Below are 15,749 nucleotides of genomic sequence, written 5' to 3'. Positions count from 1 at the left end.
AGTGGCCCTCAGTCTTCAATGAACCAGAGGGGGGTTTTGCAACTAAGGGGATTAAGGCAGAACAGTTAAGGAAACTGAGGCAGAACAATTTAGGAAAACTGAGGCAGAGTCAATTAGGGAAACTGAGTCAGAACAATTAAAGAAGACTGTGGCACAACATTCTATACTCTCTCTCTTTTGAATCCTATGTGAAGCAAATAAACCAAAATAAAACTAGAAAAGAAAAAAATGCAAGGACAAGTCTCTCCCTGATAACCCCAGAGTTAATAATAGGACAAAGGCTCCCTGTTGCAAGCATGTCAGGTCCTCTGCAGTTGGGGCACAATCTCAGCCAGAGAATCCAGTTTGAGATGGACAGTTCACTGTGAGTTAGGCGGTCTGCAGTCATTTGTGCACTTAACTTAGTCTCTGCTTACAGAGCAGCAGGGCTCAAGGGCTCAAGGCCCATTCAGAGGGGCAACCCTCTCCAGGGGAGAAGGGTGAGGTTTGGAGTAGCTTCACCTATCCCCATCCAGAGGAACAGACAGGGCTGCAGAAAGGATCAGATTGCAGAACAGATTATGCACAGTTGGACCATCAAGGCAGGCAAACCCCAAACTTTTAGATGCCTGATATCAAACTACAAAGTCCTTTGAGATTGCTGAAATACTAATTAAAGAACTGGAGTTACAGGACTGGAAAAACAGATCAGAGAGACTGCTAGTCCCAAAACAGGTGTCTGATTTCTGGTTGTTTCTTAAAAAAAAAAAAAAAAAAAAATCCCAAGAACTGAATACGCCAGGCGATTCTGTCAGAATAAGGGGTTCCTATTCTTTCAGATATTTTTAGAAAAATATATCAGTTTCCCCAATGTTTTATCTCTCCCTCCCCTTTTTTTTTTCACGAAAGACATCATCAAATGACTATTCCACATGTAAATCCCAAGAATGAATCAAAATCCCTATACATAACAGACTAATACAGTAGCATTTCTTAAAAATCCCTCAAACATAACATTAATAGTTACACAGTTTTAATAAATCCCATCCCAAATCTTAAACACACAGTAATAAATGACCCAGGCTAGATTTAATAGTCATTCATCAACTATTCCCCCCTCCATATCAGTCCAAAGTTCACTAGTAGCAGGGTCCATGGTTTCATTTAAAAACTGCTGCAGGCTGAGAAATGGTCAGAGGCTCTCATTCCATGCAGAGGGTGGGTGTGCTGTGCTGACAATCATAGCTGGTCAAAGTCCCAGAAGCAAGTCAATATCCATGATTTGACACAAATCCAACAAATAAAGGTTAGAACAGTCTGAGATAAAAAGACTAGTCCACAAGACTGCTGCAAAATGTGAAGAGCAGCTTCTTATGTGACGAGATGACTGCTTTACAGGACAGGCATCAGCTGAAGTCTCAAGTCTTAACAGCAGTTAGGTCTCACAGACCACTGTTAATTGTCCTCTTATCAATTAGAAACCTTAAAACATACATACACACACACACACACACACACACACACACACACACACACAAATACCCAATAACAGACAGATGACCAGGCTAAATACTTATTTGCCTAAACATTTTGGATACAATGATTACATATAAACAGACTGAAAGTAGCAAAATATGACATAATTGAATTACATTAACAATCCTATTGACTATTGCTCTGACCATAGAAATAAGTTCGGGAGGAAAATTTTAAGAACTTAACTACAGCATAACATAAGCAGTCAAAATTCAACCTTCAGCACATACAGGATAAAATAGCTTTAACCCAGTTTTATTCCAATAAATTGTCCCACTAATTGTCAGAGAGTGGAGCTTTAAAACTCCCACAAAGCATCAACTAATTTACTATAAGCCCACGAAATTTTACCTCCAATAACAGATTCCATTAATCGAATTTATGATAAATCCTAAACAAATATTTACTATAACCTTATAGTGATAACAGTAAGAAATTTGACCCAATAAGTTCACAATTTAATTGTCCAAATAGATTTTCATAAGTGCACATTATACATAAAAATCAGTTTGCTTTTAAAATACCCAATACATAGAAAAATATCCCAAATTGCATATTGTCCATAACAAAAACATTTTCAAAAGGACAAAGAAAAGCTATTATTTTCAGAGGCCCTTTAAATAACCTCAGGATGACTCAATTTAAAACTTATACAGAATGTCTAAATACCACATAAGAGAATCTGAAAGATTCTTTAAACTTTTAGAAATAATCCTACCAAAGTATGGGTCACATTTATGATCATATTCCTCAAACAAGAAAACCATTATGTATCAAGAAACAAATATTTAGTCAATTAACCTAAAAGTAAGCCTGTCCCTTTAAATCAGTTTGCTGCACTGGTACTAACTTGATTTTAAAAAAAAATGGCTAGGACACACTTAGGGAGTGAGGAGAGGAGAGGATTCCATGTGATCACCTTTCCTCCACCCCTACCCTCCTGGACAAAAATTTCCTCAGGTACCCCACTCAATTTCTTACAAGGAAATCCTTCTCAAGATGTAGCCCATCAGTATCTTCCCAAGTCTATGGGATTCCCAACTTTTTCCTTCTTTCATGCTACATACTTAAACAGTCTCCCACAACTTTCCTAACTAGATGCTCCACTGCTAAAGTTGCAGGAAATGTGGGGGTGGGGGTGGGGGTGGGGGTGAGTGAGTTGAATCTTTATCTTTGAAGACAAAAAACCCTCTTTCTGTTTCTCTCTCCCACACCTCTTCTTCCTGCCGCCAAAAACCTTTCTCTTACTTCCTAAAATCATGCAAACCTTTAATTGTTCCTTCATAAATCACCTGCATTCTTCTTTCCAGTTCTCTTCAAAACTTTTAATATTCACAATATAGTGAATAGCTAGATAACTCCATAAAATATAACTTACAATGTTAACAAATAAACTGAATCAAATCAAACTTCTTTTTTTTCTGCCCGAATGTCTGACCACAATTAGCTTCTCTCTTATCTGTCAAGGTGGAGCTTCAATTGTATTGCTCTTTCTTTCCCTTCCTCTTTAAATCAGGCTGCTTTTTTTTTTAATAAATGTATCAATATTTAAACAAATTCCAAGCTCTTATCCTCAGAATAAACAGATCTAGCATGCAAAGGCAATAGCAAAATTATTTCTCACAATTTTCAGGATCATTCCAAAGTTCCTAATCAATTTTTTTTTCTTCTTGAGTTTCAATCAGATAAGGTTTTATTACCCTTTACTCTAGCAAGCTCTGAAAACTGTTTTAAGGGAAAATTTTCCTGTCAGTTTAAAATGGCCAAGTTCCATTTACTTACAAATTAGTACAACAGGTTAAAAAGTTTAAAATCAAAGCAAATTTTCAAATAACCAATTCCCAAATTTTGAAATCATTGTCCTTAAAACTTAACAGAGCTCTTAAATTAACAAAAAGACAGATAAATCACACAAAACACATACAACTAGAAGAATGCCCCAAAAAGGCGCTCAGAATCAGATCAAACCAGATGTGTCCAGATTTAGACACCCATCACCATCACACAGCATCCTGTGGAGGTCGGCAAGGGGGCTTTAGAAGCTGCGTACAGCTTAACCCACTTGCTACAGATACAGGAGTACTCACCAGACCAGACTGGTGGCTGCAGGATAGTTAGGCAGCTGCAGGAGCCCCTCAAAATCTTATTAACAGAACTGGCTTTTAGGATCCTCTGTGCTAATTTTGAACTGAATTCAAAAATTTGGGTCTCATTCTCCTGGTCCACAGAAAGAGATTTCTGGAAACTGGGACCGAGGAACATCTCTTGGTGGCTACCCCCAGGATCCATAACCTCTTTCACCCTCCAGGGAGAGGGACTGGCCATCAGACTGAGCCAAAGGCTTATCTCGGTAGGAACCTCCAAATGAAATAGCCCAGGCAATAAAATTCAGGACAGCCAAGGTGTTTGTAATTTAGAAATCATTTATTGTTTATTTACTGGCTGGGATGGCCAGATTGGACTCTCAGTAGAGATCCACCTCGAACCCAAATAAAGACAGGCTTATAAGCAATTCTTGTTCTGCCTTGCAGTTACAACAGTGACTCGACTTCTCACTCGAGAAGGGGAATGCTGAGGAGTTTACAGGATGTCTGACATTGGGCAAGCATTCTGGATGAACAAAACACTTCCCTTAATTTAGTTTAAGCAATATTTTCCTATAAGCCTGAGGCCTCTTGATCCAGGGATGAGGGGGCCAGTCTTTTGTCCATTTCACTGTTTAAGTGGTCTAGATTTAGTGACCATAAGAGAGTTTTTAAGAATCCCCTTTAAATCAGCCATAGGTTTTAGGAGTTGAAGAATTCACTCAATCTCAAATTATTAGTTGCAAAATGAAAGCTTATTGTTGGATAGAAATCAATTTACCAAGAGACTGGATTCTATAGTGGCAGATCTATTGGAAAATGGAGTTTTGCACTGAGAATGCAATTCTCAATGGACAGAAGGTCCTGGCAGCAAAGGGAGCTACCAAGGTCCATATGCAAAAGATTTTTGTTGAAGGAAGCTATTATGTTGAGTGTCTTGATGGGGGCTGGGACAGCCCAAGCAGGTCATACCCAGTGGGAGTTAGTGGGTGGAGCCCCAAGTTGGCTCATCTACAAGCTGGGTTTTATCTTGAACTGAAATTTGAATAGAATAGAAGATCTTAAATTGAATAGGGTTGGAATTCTTTTGCTCAGGACTGAACCATTCCCACCTAGATAACAGAATGAAACTGTCTTATTTCCCTCGGGCAGGGTCCCTCACTGAGGCAGAGTTAAAGGAGATTTTCTCCTTCAAGGATTTTTAGAGTTTTGGGGTCCCTTCTTCAATATGATCATAACAATTTGAAGTATTTGTGTATGTCTAATACCTGCTATAGTACCCTAGCACATAGGAAACATTTAGCAAATATTTGAGAAAATGAATGAAACTTCCAGTTGAGTCCTAAACTAGAGAGCAGAGCCCCTTACATCTGCCCTCAGGGAATATTAAGAATTCCAAAAAATTAGGTCAGCCATCTTTAGAGGGCTATGTTTTCTCCTACACATAATCCACTCCCATGCTTCCTTAACAGAACAATGTGACATGAGTTGCCCTTGATCACTAATAAGTTTCTATTTCATTATGTATTTATTTAGGATTTATTTCCTATCTATAGCTGGTTTGAGATAGCTTCCAAGTTAAATTTTACTACTAGATGTCCTATTTCATATAATATTTAACAAGTATCCAAGTAAAGTAAAAGTGGTAAATAAGATGAGGTTATCTTGTTGACCTCAAACTCCTAGAATAATATATTCTAACTTCAAGGAACTAGGTGGCTTCTTTCATGAAGGAAAGATGGAGAATCAAAAGTAATACTGAAAATCATAGGTTCATTGTGATGTAATATGATTTTGGGGTTCCCTGACCTTGGGGCTTCTGTTGTAATAGTCTTGGTCTTCAGGCTTTGCAATCTGCCTCAGGAAACAGCACACCCAATCTATCTGAAGACTATCCTCAATTCATCTGGAGATTACTTCTTAGACACCTTCAGGTCATAGAATTAACATATCTATGATTGAAAGCTGTATAAGTGAATCTCTTTGCTTCAGTCTCTTTGCTGAATTTGCTTAGAATTCAGTCTGCTCAGTAATGGCATCACATTGCTTTTAATAAACTTTTTCCCTTGACTAGGAGATGGGTTCAAGCCTGCAAATTCTTTGAGACACTTACCAACACTAGTCTGGGACTTTTGTAATGACTGAGCAACTGAAGCAAGATAGAGATTAGAGAGTTTTTAATATTTTATTTGAGAGGGAGAGATTGTGCTGCGGGCATGTTGTCCTCAGGGTTGATGTCTCAAAGCATCCAGCAGGGAATGTGAGATTCCTGTGAAATATATATATATACATGGCTCTAAACTACCGGGGTAGACTGAGGCAGGGGTGTAGTCAGAGCACTGAGAGAGGAATGGACTATCAATCCGGTTCTGACAGGGGAGGGGGAGGTATCAGACATTCTGATAAATTGGGATCAAGAAGAACAATGACAGAATGGGGGGAGGCACCAGACATTCTGATAAGTAGGGAAGGTCTAGTTTCATGCTAAGATAGAAGATTTTTCTCCTTCTCTGGATTAAACATTTACAGTTTATAATCTTACCATAGCCAGCTCTAAATTATATCAGTTCTAATGATTAGGAGGGAAGGGTAGTATTGCAACCACGGGGATTGAGGGAAACTGAGGCAGGATAATTAGGGAAACTGAGGCAGAACAATTAGGGAACTGTGGCACAACACTTTTGGAGTCCCCCTTCTCAACCTCAACAATTGGAATATAGATTTAGAATTGGAAAGGATCCCAGAAATCACCTACTCTGTCCTCTTACTTAGTAAATTAAGAAAACTAAAGCCTGGAGAACTAAAATAATTTGCCTAGGATAGTAGATGATAAATCTAGGATTCAAACAGGGCTTTTATAACACCAAATCCAGCACTCTTTTCAATGTCCCTTACTGCTTTGTAACTTATAATCATTACTTCCTCTTTATTGGTGTCTCACAATTCTCCACATTTGGATTCTTTCCCTGCAGTATTTATAGTAATTCTTTTAAAATATTATTCAAGATGATGCTATATTACTTCTAGGGAACATGAAGAAGAAAGAGGGGAAAAGAAGCTGTATTTGTTAACCTAGACAGAAAGAAAAGTAGAAAATCAGGAAATAGACAAAAGGAGGTAGCGGCCAAAACCCAATAGATGGTACTAGTGAGCCAGTTGGCAGCAAACAGAAATGATATCATGTAACAAAGGAGTTCTGGGGAAATATCAAGAATTCTGCCTTCCATTTCAAAGTCTGTATATGGTACCACACCCTCCATAAAAGCAAAAGATATTACATTAAATCATAATGCAATAAAGACATTCCTATAGGAAACTGAAGTAATTAGCCACTAGTTCTTTACTTTCTGATGATCCAACTTTACAAATTAATAGAACATTAAGACTCTAGATAACTGGAAACAAACATGTTGATTACAATCATTTGCTCTCATATGTGAGACCTTGGCAGACCTGGAACCTAGTCAATTCATGATGAAATTCTCTAACTACATTGCCTCGAGTTCTAAATCTATTATTCTACAATTTCTAATACAGAAATTTTGTGTTGTGAATGAAGGCAGGAACAATGCACCATAGGTACCAGATGTGAGGGAACAAATTTGTACAAGTTCAAGAGACAGCTTGGTGTAGTTTTCTAAGAAGACTAGCCTGCTTCTGCACAGGCATGGGCTTGCCAAGAATTCCCACTGGTTCTTTTGATCATTGCTGCTGAAAGATCATAATACCTCATCAACATCATTAAAGAAGAACCCTTCCTTTCTCATTGCTTTAGCAGGAGGACATACATATAGCTGAAATAATTGTTATGCCAATGAATTTAAACAAACCTTTCTTATTTTAAAAAAAAGTTTCTGGAATTTAGCCATATTTTTGGACATTACATTTAAGGTTTTTTTCTCTTGTTTACTCTGAGTTTTGCCCTATCTGAAGTAATGTTTAAAACCCAGAATCTACATCAAAATTGTCTATCTTGGCCAAAATATGATTTATACTTTTTTAATCTTAAGCTGATAAGTAGTCTTTGAGCACTTCAAAAAACTTTAATTGTTCTTCTTTTCTTATTGTGATGTAATATCAGAGCATAACAAAGATTAATGAAAAAATTACCAAATCTTTATTTTTTGTATAAGACATTATGTAAGAGAAAGCTGGGGTGACTAGGTCTCACAGTAGACAGAGTACCAGACCTTGAGTAAGGAAGACCTGAGTACAAATCCAATCTCAAATACTCACTAGTTATATGATCTTGAGCAAGTCACTTAACCTTGTTTACTTCCATTTCCTCACTTGTAAAATGAGCTGGAGAAGGAAATGTCAAACCACTCCAGTATCTTTGCCAAGAAAACCCCAAATTTCAGTCAGGCATGCCTGAAATGATTCAACAACAAAGAGAGAAAATCAGGAATGCAATTATTTGATAAGAAAGCTGGCATAACTTGTGAAGTAATGTCAAGTAATGTTCAATAGATTGGTTGATTTGTGATTTTAGAGCCACAAAAGATTTTCTTTTTATTTTATTTACTTATTTGTTCTTAAGGATTTCTTTTTTTTTAAATGGTATGGCTAGGAGCAGCTAGATGGTACAGTGGATGGAGCCCCACCCCTGAAGTCAGGAGGACCAGAGTTCAAATCTGGCCTCAGATACTTAATACTTCTTAGCTGTGTGACTCTGGGCAAGTCACTTAACTCCAATTGCCTTAGCAAAAAAAAAAAAAAAAAATGGTATGGCTAAACTACACTTTGTGCACTAAGGAAGTCATAGTTCTAGGATTTTTTGTTGCTACTACTATTTGTATTTTTTGTTATTACTGTTTTGATGCAGACTAATATTTCTTTAATGTGGAGAACTACCAGGGTAGAATCTTCTTACATTAATGCAACTCATCTACAACATATGGGCTTAAAGAGTTCCCTAGGATATTGAGACATTAATTGACTCACCCATCGTTACATACTTTGATTTCACCAGAAGCAGTATCTGAATCCAAATATTTCTGTTAAACCCAGTCTTTTATTTACTGTGGCAAGATAACAATTTCTGCCTTTATAAGTAATGGCATAAATAATAATTACATATATAATAAAAAAACGTGTGTGTAAAATAACATAATAAATAATTAATGGAAGAGAAGCCAATGACTCAAAACAAGTTCTAATGACAAGAGATCTCTTAAGGCTTTTTCCTCATTTTATGTTATTCAGATTATTTCCATTTAGATGGAGTTACTATTACATAGCTAGGTAGATCCCTGGAACTTAAAAAATATGAAGAGGTCATCTCAGACCAGTGTATGTATATATATATATATATATATATATATACATACAATACATACGTGTGTGTGTGTGTGTGTGTGTGTGTGTACAATGAAATAATTTGTTCAGGAGTCAATAGAAATATGTGCTTTTTAAATAATCCTCTGGCACAATTGATACCATGGGCAATGGTATCCTAACATCCTAAAATGAAGTTATCTTATATTTATTCTTGTCTCTGATTACTGAGCCCAAAGTCTCCCCTTGAGATTTTTTTTTTAAGATTCAAGTTTTTTAAGAGGAAGTGAATTATTTGTAGATATATATGAACACAATAATTGCCATGAGATAGGAGGCAAATTCTGTCTTTTTGTTTCTCCTCAAAAAACAGTCATATCTGCTATCTACTATTCACTCATATGTAATTAAAGGAAAAGGCAAAATAAATGGAATTCTTTTAGATACTTAGGAGTCAAAAAATAAACAAAAATTAAGAGTTGATTTGCCATAGAATCTCAAAGGTTTGCCTCAAGTGGCTGGCCCCAAACCCTGTGGGGGACTACAAAGTTCTTACAAGAGATTTATGAAATCATATGCAAAATATACATAATATTTAAGTATAAACACTGATTTAGTTCTAACAAACTCTATCATGTAATTTGGTATGATAAAAAGCAAATATGCTTGCTATAGAGTGAATAAATATATCTTGCACATATTTAATACAATTTCCACACACACATACACACACACACACACACACACACACACACACACACACACACAGAATGTCTCCAAAGTCTTCATGTAGTTCTAAGTAACTGAAATTTTAAATTGCAAGAAGACTTTTTGGGACACTCTCTGTGTCCCACATGTATGTATATGTCTGTGTATGTACATGTGCATATATATATATTTAAAGATATATGGGATTCATAAAACATAAATTTATTTTAAAGTGTTATTAAATTCATAATAGCTTTCTTTGGCCTCATGGATGTTTAACATAGATGCTACTATCATATTGAGGGACTATGAGTTTTTTAATGTTAAAAATAGATTCTCAAGAAAAGATTGGAAATCACTGAATTAAGTACTATCTTAATCTCCTTATCTTCAAAATCTCACTGGCAGGCAGTGTTGTGTCAAAATAAATTTAATGGATGGATCATCATTTTTAAAACATTCTAGATTAAACATCTTTAGGTCAAAGATTAACTGACAAAGTAAGTATTAAAAGGTCAGTAATATTGACATTATGATCAGAAATATAAACTATTTCTCCAAAGTTTTCACTGTATGGGGTATAGGGAAGATCATTGTATGGATAGAGAGGACAGATGCATAAAAAATAACTATGATTAAAAACTTGATTGTTATAATTTTCTTTAAAAATCATCATCACGCCAGTGTCTTGATGTGAGTTGGAAATGTGCTTTTCAAGTAATCCTTTTCCAAGCAATACAGAATATTATAGCCATTTCAAGGTTATCATGTATGTTGCTAATATTGCCACAAGGAATCATTTTTTTTCAGATCCATGAAAAGGGGGAAATGAGAGGCAAGTTCTCCCCAAAATCATGCCCACAAAACATTTCCCTTGTGGTTTCCATATAATTATACTCTCCATTTTCTGATCTAAAATGTATTTCAGCTCTTTAAGAAAGAGTCTTATTAGTCTTATTAGACAATTTCATAAATTACTTTGCCCATAAATGTACCTCTTTGTGGGACAATTTTATAGTAATGAATATCTTTTCACTAGCCAATCTTTGAAGCTTTTCCAGTCAAAGTTTAGATAGATGCTAGTGACATTAGTAATGCAAATTCTCCTTCATGCTATAAGGCATTACATATGCCTTAAGAAATCAAAATATGGCACAATTTTTTAACACTGGGTGAAGTGATTCACACATAAACAGGGCAAAGTACATTATGATGACTAAAAGAGGTTTATTTTTATTTTTTAAGAAGAATAATGTATCAGAATAGTTAGAGGAATGACTTGTCTCTGGTGAAGGATCTGTAGAATTTTAACATATTAAAAATAGTATTAGGATGAATTAAGGAAATGGGTATTTTTGGTAGGTTGTACCATTCTTCTTATAATTCTTATGTGTTTGAAATTCTGAGATAGATGATGTATGATCTAAGTATTAATTTCTTTAAGTAAAGAAATTGGACTAGATGTGTGACTTCATTGACATAGGGGACTATGAAAAACTCTTCTCCCTGAGTGCTATGACACACAGCCTTTCATTAAATAAGAATAATTTTAAATAATACAAAATCTAAAGTGTTAGGATATTTTATTGATTTTGTACCTTTGTGGTCTATAAAATATTTTTAAAGTTGCATCTAACAGCATGAATTAAGATTTAGGTCTAAGGAAAAAACAAAACAAAACAAACAAAACAAAACAAACAAAACAAAGATACTATACAAGGATACATAAAATGATCTGATTCATATTTTATGTTTCTAAAATCTTACTCCATAATTATTTATTTATTTTGCTGAGACAATTGGGATTAAGTGGCTTGCCCAGGGTCATACAGCTAGGAAGTGTTAAGTGTCTGAGATCAGATTTGAACTCAGGTCCTCCTGACTTCAGGGCTGGTGCTTTATGCACTGTGCCATCTAGCTGCCCCTCCATAATATTTTGAAAATAAATTCTAATAGAAAATGAGGATGATTTTATAGTTGCAATTTTCATTAATTCAATTGAGAATTGAACTGGAATGAATCATCAAAGACCTGCCTACTGGGTTATTTATTAGATGCCTTCTTTTCATGGGCAGAATTTAAAAGAGTAGTGTGATATATGTTTAAACAGCTGTCTTTTTTAAAAAGAGTAGATACAATGAAATCACCTTATTAATTCACTGCCTTTGAATACATAACAGTGATCAAAGAGTAGTTATTATTAGCCAACAATTAAAAATTTGCATATTTGAAAAGGATCAAAGTAGGGAACCATATTTTCTTTCAGAAAAATGAACTATTGATACAATTTTTAACCTATTATTGTTTATCATGTTGTATTAATTTTGTAAGGCATTTGTTATGTCACTGTGGAAGAGAAAAAAGTATAACTTATAAACTTGAACATATATTATTAGGAATATTAATAACTTAAATTTGTATAATACTTTTTTAATTCTTCAAGTCTTCTCTAATATTCTAAGTTTTACCAATTACTATTTGTAGTAATAATGCTAATTTACATTTATGTGGCTATTTATATTTCAAAGCTTCCTATTTTGTTCAAGTTAATCATTTATTATTAGTATTAATAATGATAATTTACATTTCTATAGTGCTTTACAGAATTTTATAACACATTTTCTCATTTGATCTGTGCAACAGTTTCATAAGGTAGGAATGCAGATTTCATTATTACTTTTAAATGAAAAGCTCAGATGTTAATTTATTTGCCCAAATTATTTTATTTAATTCAACAAAAGCCCCTATTATGGCAATACTATGATTAATTGTTGTATGATTAATTTAAAAGGAACCTACTATAAGCATATCACTGTCAATGGTGCTGGACTTTATTCACTGAGACATTTTCTAAATTTTCTTATCTCTAACAGATAAGAACAAATAATAATAGCAAAACCTTTCGTTCCAATTTTTTCCCCTCCTTCCTCCCACTCCCTCCCCCAGATGGCAGGTAGACCAATACATGCTAAATATGTTAAAATATATGTTAAATACAATATATGTATACATGTCCATACAATTATTTTGCTGCACAAGAAGAATCAGAGTTTGAAATAGTATACAATTAACCTGTGAAGGAAATAAAAAATGCAGGCAGACAAAAATAGAGGGATTAGGAATTCTATGTAGTGGTTCACACTCATTTGCCTGAGTTCATTCGCTGGGTGTAGCTGGTTCAATTCATTGCTGTTCTATTGGAACTGATTTGTTTCATCTCATTGTTGAAGAGGGCCATGTCCATCAGAATAGATCATCATATAGTATTATTGTTGAAATATATAATGATCTCTTGGTCCTGCTCATTTCACTCAACATCACTTCATTTAAGTGATGGAGAAGACTTGGTTTCAAAGCTTTCCTCTATTTATCTGTGTGCTTTACGGCAAATCTATGTCCTAACCTATCAAATGAGCGGACTGCCTCTGAAGAATCTCTTCAACTTTTTAGATCTGTGGTCCTGGGATACTATGATAGGAAGTTTTATAGATGATTGAACTTTCATTTATTTTTTTATTATTTTTTAATAATTTTTTATTGATAGAACGCATGCCAGGGCAATTTTTTACAGCATTATCCCTTGCATTCACTTCTGTTCCGATTTTTCCCCTCCCTCCCTCCACCCCTTCCCCCAGATGGCAAGAGTCCTTTACATGTTGAATGGGTTGCAGTATATCTTAGATACAATATATGTGTGCAGAACCAGTTTTCTTGTTGCACAGGGAGAATTGAATTCAGAAGGTATAAATAACCCAGGAAGAAAAACATAAATGCAAGCAGTTTATATTCATTTCCAGTGTTCTTTCTCTGGGTGTAGCTGCTTCTGTGGACTTTCATTTAACTCAAAATAATGAAATTCTTAAATTTAAATTTAAGTTGGAAATTTTTAGAAGAAAAATACTGGATAATGGGCAAGATAAAAAATTGATATGTAACAATTGAAAAAAAAATAAAGTGCATACAAAGAATGTTTCTAAACTCACCCCTTGGATTAATTTCTCTTCTCCATCATCACAGGCATACTCTTGTTGGTACTGAAACCATTGAATGTCTGGCAAGTGGTGTATGGAGTGAAAATGATCAGCAGTGCCTAGCTGTTTCCTGTGATGAACCTCCTAGTGTGGAACATGCCTCCCCAGAGACCAGCCATCGCTTATATGGAGATGTTGCTTATTACTACTGTGCAGATGGGTATAGCTTAGCTGGCAATTCCCAGCTGCACTGTGATGCCCAAGGGCAATGGGTTCCTCTAGAGGGGCAGGCTGTGCCTCACTGCATAGCTGATTTCTGTGAGAAACCCCCAGCTGTCCTATATAGCATCTTGGAATCTGTAAGCAAAGCCAGATTTGCAGCTGGATCCATTGTGAGCTTTAAATGCATGGAGGGCTTCATCCTGAATACTTCAGCTAAGATTGAGTGTATGCGAGGTGGTCATTGGAAGCCTTCTCCCATGTCAATCCAATGTATCCCAGTTCGCTGTGGAGAACCACCAAGCATCAAGAATGGCTATGCAAGTGGAAGCAACTACAGTTTTGGGGCTGTAGTGGCTTATAGTTGCAACAGGGGATTCTATATCAAAGGAGAGAAGAAGAGTACCTGTGAAGCCACAGGACAGTGGGGTAGCCGCATCCCTACCTGCCATCCGGTGTCTTGTAATGAACCACCCAAAATTGAGAATGGATTTGTGGAGGTAAGAGATTGATTAGTTGGAAATAACTTAAGTCTATCTATACTGATGTACTTGGTACTCAGCTCCATCACGATGTAAGTAAGATAACACTCAATAGTTAAAGATTTAGAAAGTAAAGTCAATTTTAAAAAGAAAAGAAAAGAAAGTCACTAGAAGTAATAACTAATGATTTCTGAGAAAGGGTAAATAAAAGGATGGATTTATTGTTGGTAATTTACTTTGAAAACAAAGTATGCATATATATTTCACATATATGATATATAATAATATATAACAATGTATAATATAGTATATAAATATTCACATATAATATGTATATGGTTAATATTAATATCTATAAGCTTAAAATACAATAGTTTAATCTTAGTGGCAGAAAGAGTATTGTGCATGGGCCACTACTTTTAACAATATCATCTACAATATCATCTTCATTCTAAGGTTTTTTGAAAAATAGATATATCTTGCCTGCCCTAAAATCTTTAATTAGAAAGGACAGATTGAATATGTACATATCATATACAGTTGTATATTTATAAATATGTGCGTATGGGACAGCTAGATGGTACGGTGGATAGAGCACCAGCCCTAAAGTCAGGAGGACCTGAGTTCAAATGGGGTCTCAAACACTTAACACTTCCTAGCTGTGTGACCCTGAGCAAGTCACTTAATCCCAATTGCCTCAACAATACGCAAATGAATGAATGATTGAATATGTGTGTATGTGTACATATATATTCTTTAAGGACAACAGAGAAATCTTTGAAAGGCTCAATATGTTCATAGGCTATGCTTAGCAATCTTTGCTGTATAGTCAAGGAAGAATATCTCTATCTTCACCTGACCTAGTACCAATAAAAAAATCACAAAATGTTTGAGTATTTTTCCTTTATCTGTACATTACATTCTCTTCTGCATATGTTGATCATACATCTAAGATTTATAAATCTACTCTTAAAAACTGAAATTGTAGCTGGAGGAAAAAATACTCTAACCAATGTTGTTTGTCCTTCATCCTCAAAGAAGACCATGACATCAGGGAGGTGATGCTATTACAAAAAAGTGAATTGGATTTAAGTAAGAGAGGGCTCACTATCTCTCTGGAGTAATCTGAGTTCAGTGGCAAGATACAGATTCTGATGACTTGATATGGCCCTGGATGAAGTAAGAGACTTTGGCCCTTTTAAGCTAAGGTCTTCAACAGGTCTCAGTTTGACTGAGGTCACATCCATTTAGTGATAAAGGCTAGGTACAAATTGAGGCAAATAATGGCCTCTTTCAACTAGTTTTTAAATAACTAAATAAATAAATCTGGGAGGGGAAGACACTCAGGGTGTCTGGACAAAACAGAAATGACTGCTATTTACATTCATTCCGAGTCTTACGTTTACCAATGTCATGTGTCAAATTACTCACATAGAAGGTAGAATCAGAACTTCTACCTTACAAATGAAGGAAAAATATAATTTCCAAAGTCT

General features: G+C 35.3%; 1 protein-coding gene across 1 annotated transcript in view; it reads left to right on the top strand.

Annotated features, from left to right (window-relative positions):
* SVEP1 (sushi, von Willebrand factor type A, EGF and pentraxin domain containing 1) overlaps positions 1-15,749 on the top strand; it is a 362,611-nt gene that overhangs the window by 260,824 nt on the left and 86,038 nt on the right. Inside the window, exon 37 of the mRNA XM_051962558.1 lies at positions 13,602-14,274. Within this exon, the coding sequence (XP_051818518.1) occupies positions 13,602-14,274 (673 nt within the window). The remainder of the gene's footprint in view (positions 1-13,601; positions 14,275-15,749) is intronic.

This window comes from Antechinus flavipes, chromosome 1 (assembly GCF_016432865.1).
Source record: "Antechinus flavipes isolate AdamAnt ecotype Samford, QLD, Australia chromosome 1, AdamAnt_v2, whole genome shotgun sequence".
Lineage (NCBI taxonomy): Eukaryota > Metazoa > Chordata > Mammalia > Dasyuromorphia > Dasyuridae > Antechinus > Antechinus flavipes.
The sequence above is the reverse complement of the archived record's forward strand: the minus strand, read 5'-3'. Positions and strand labels throughout refer to the sequence as shown.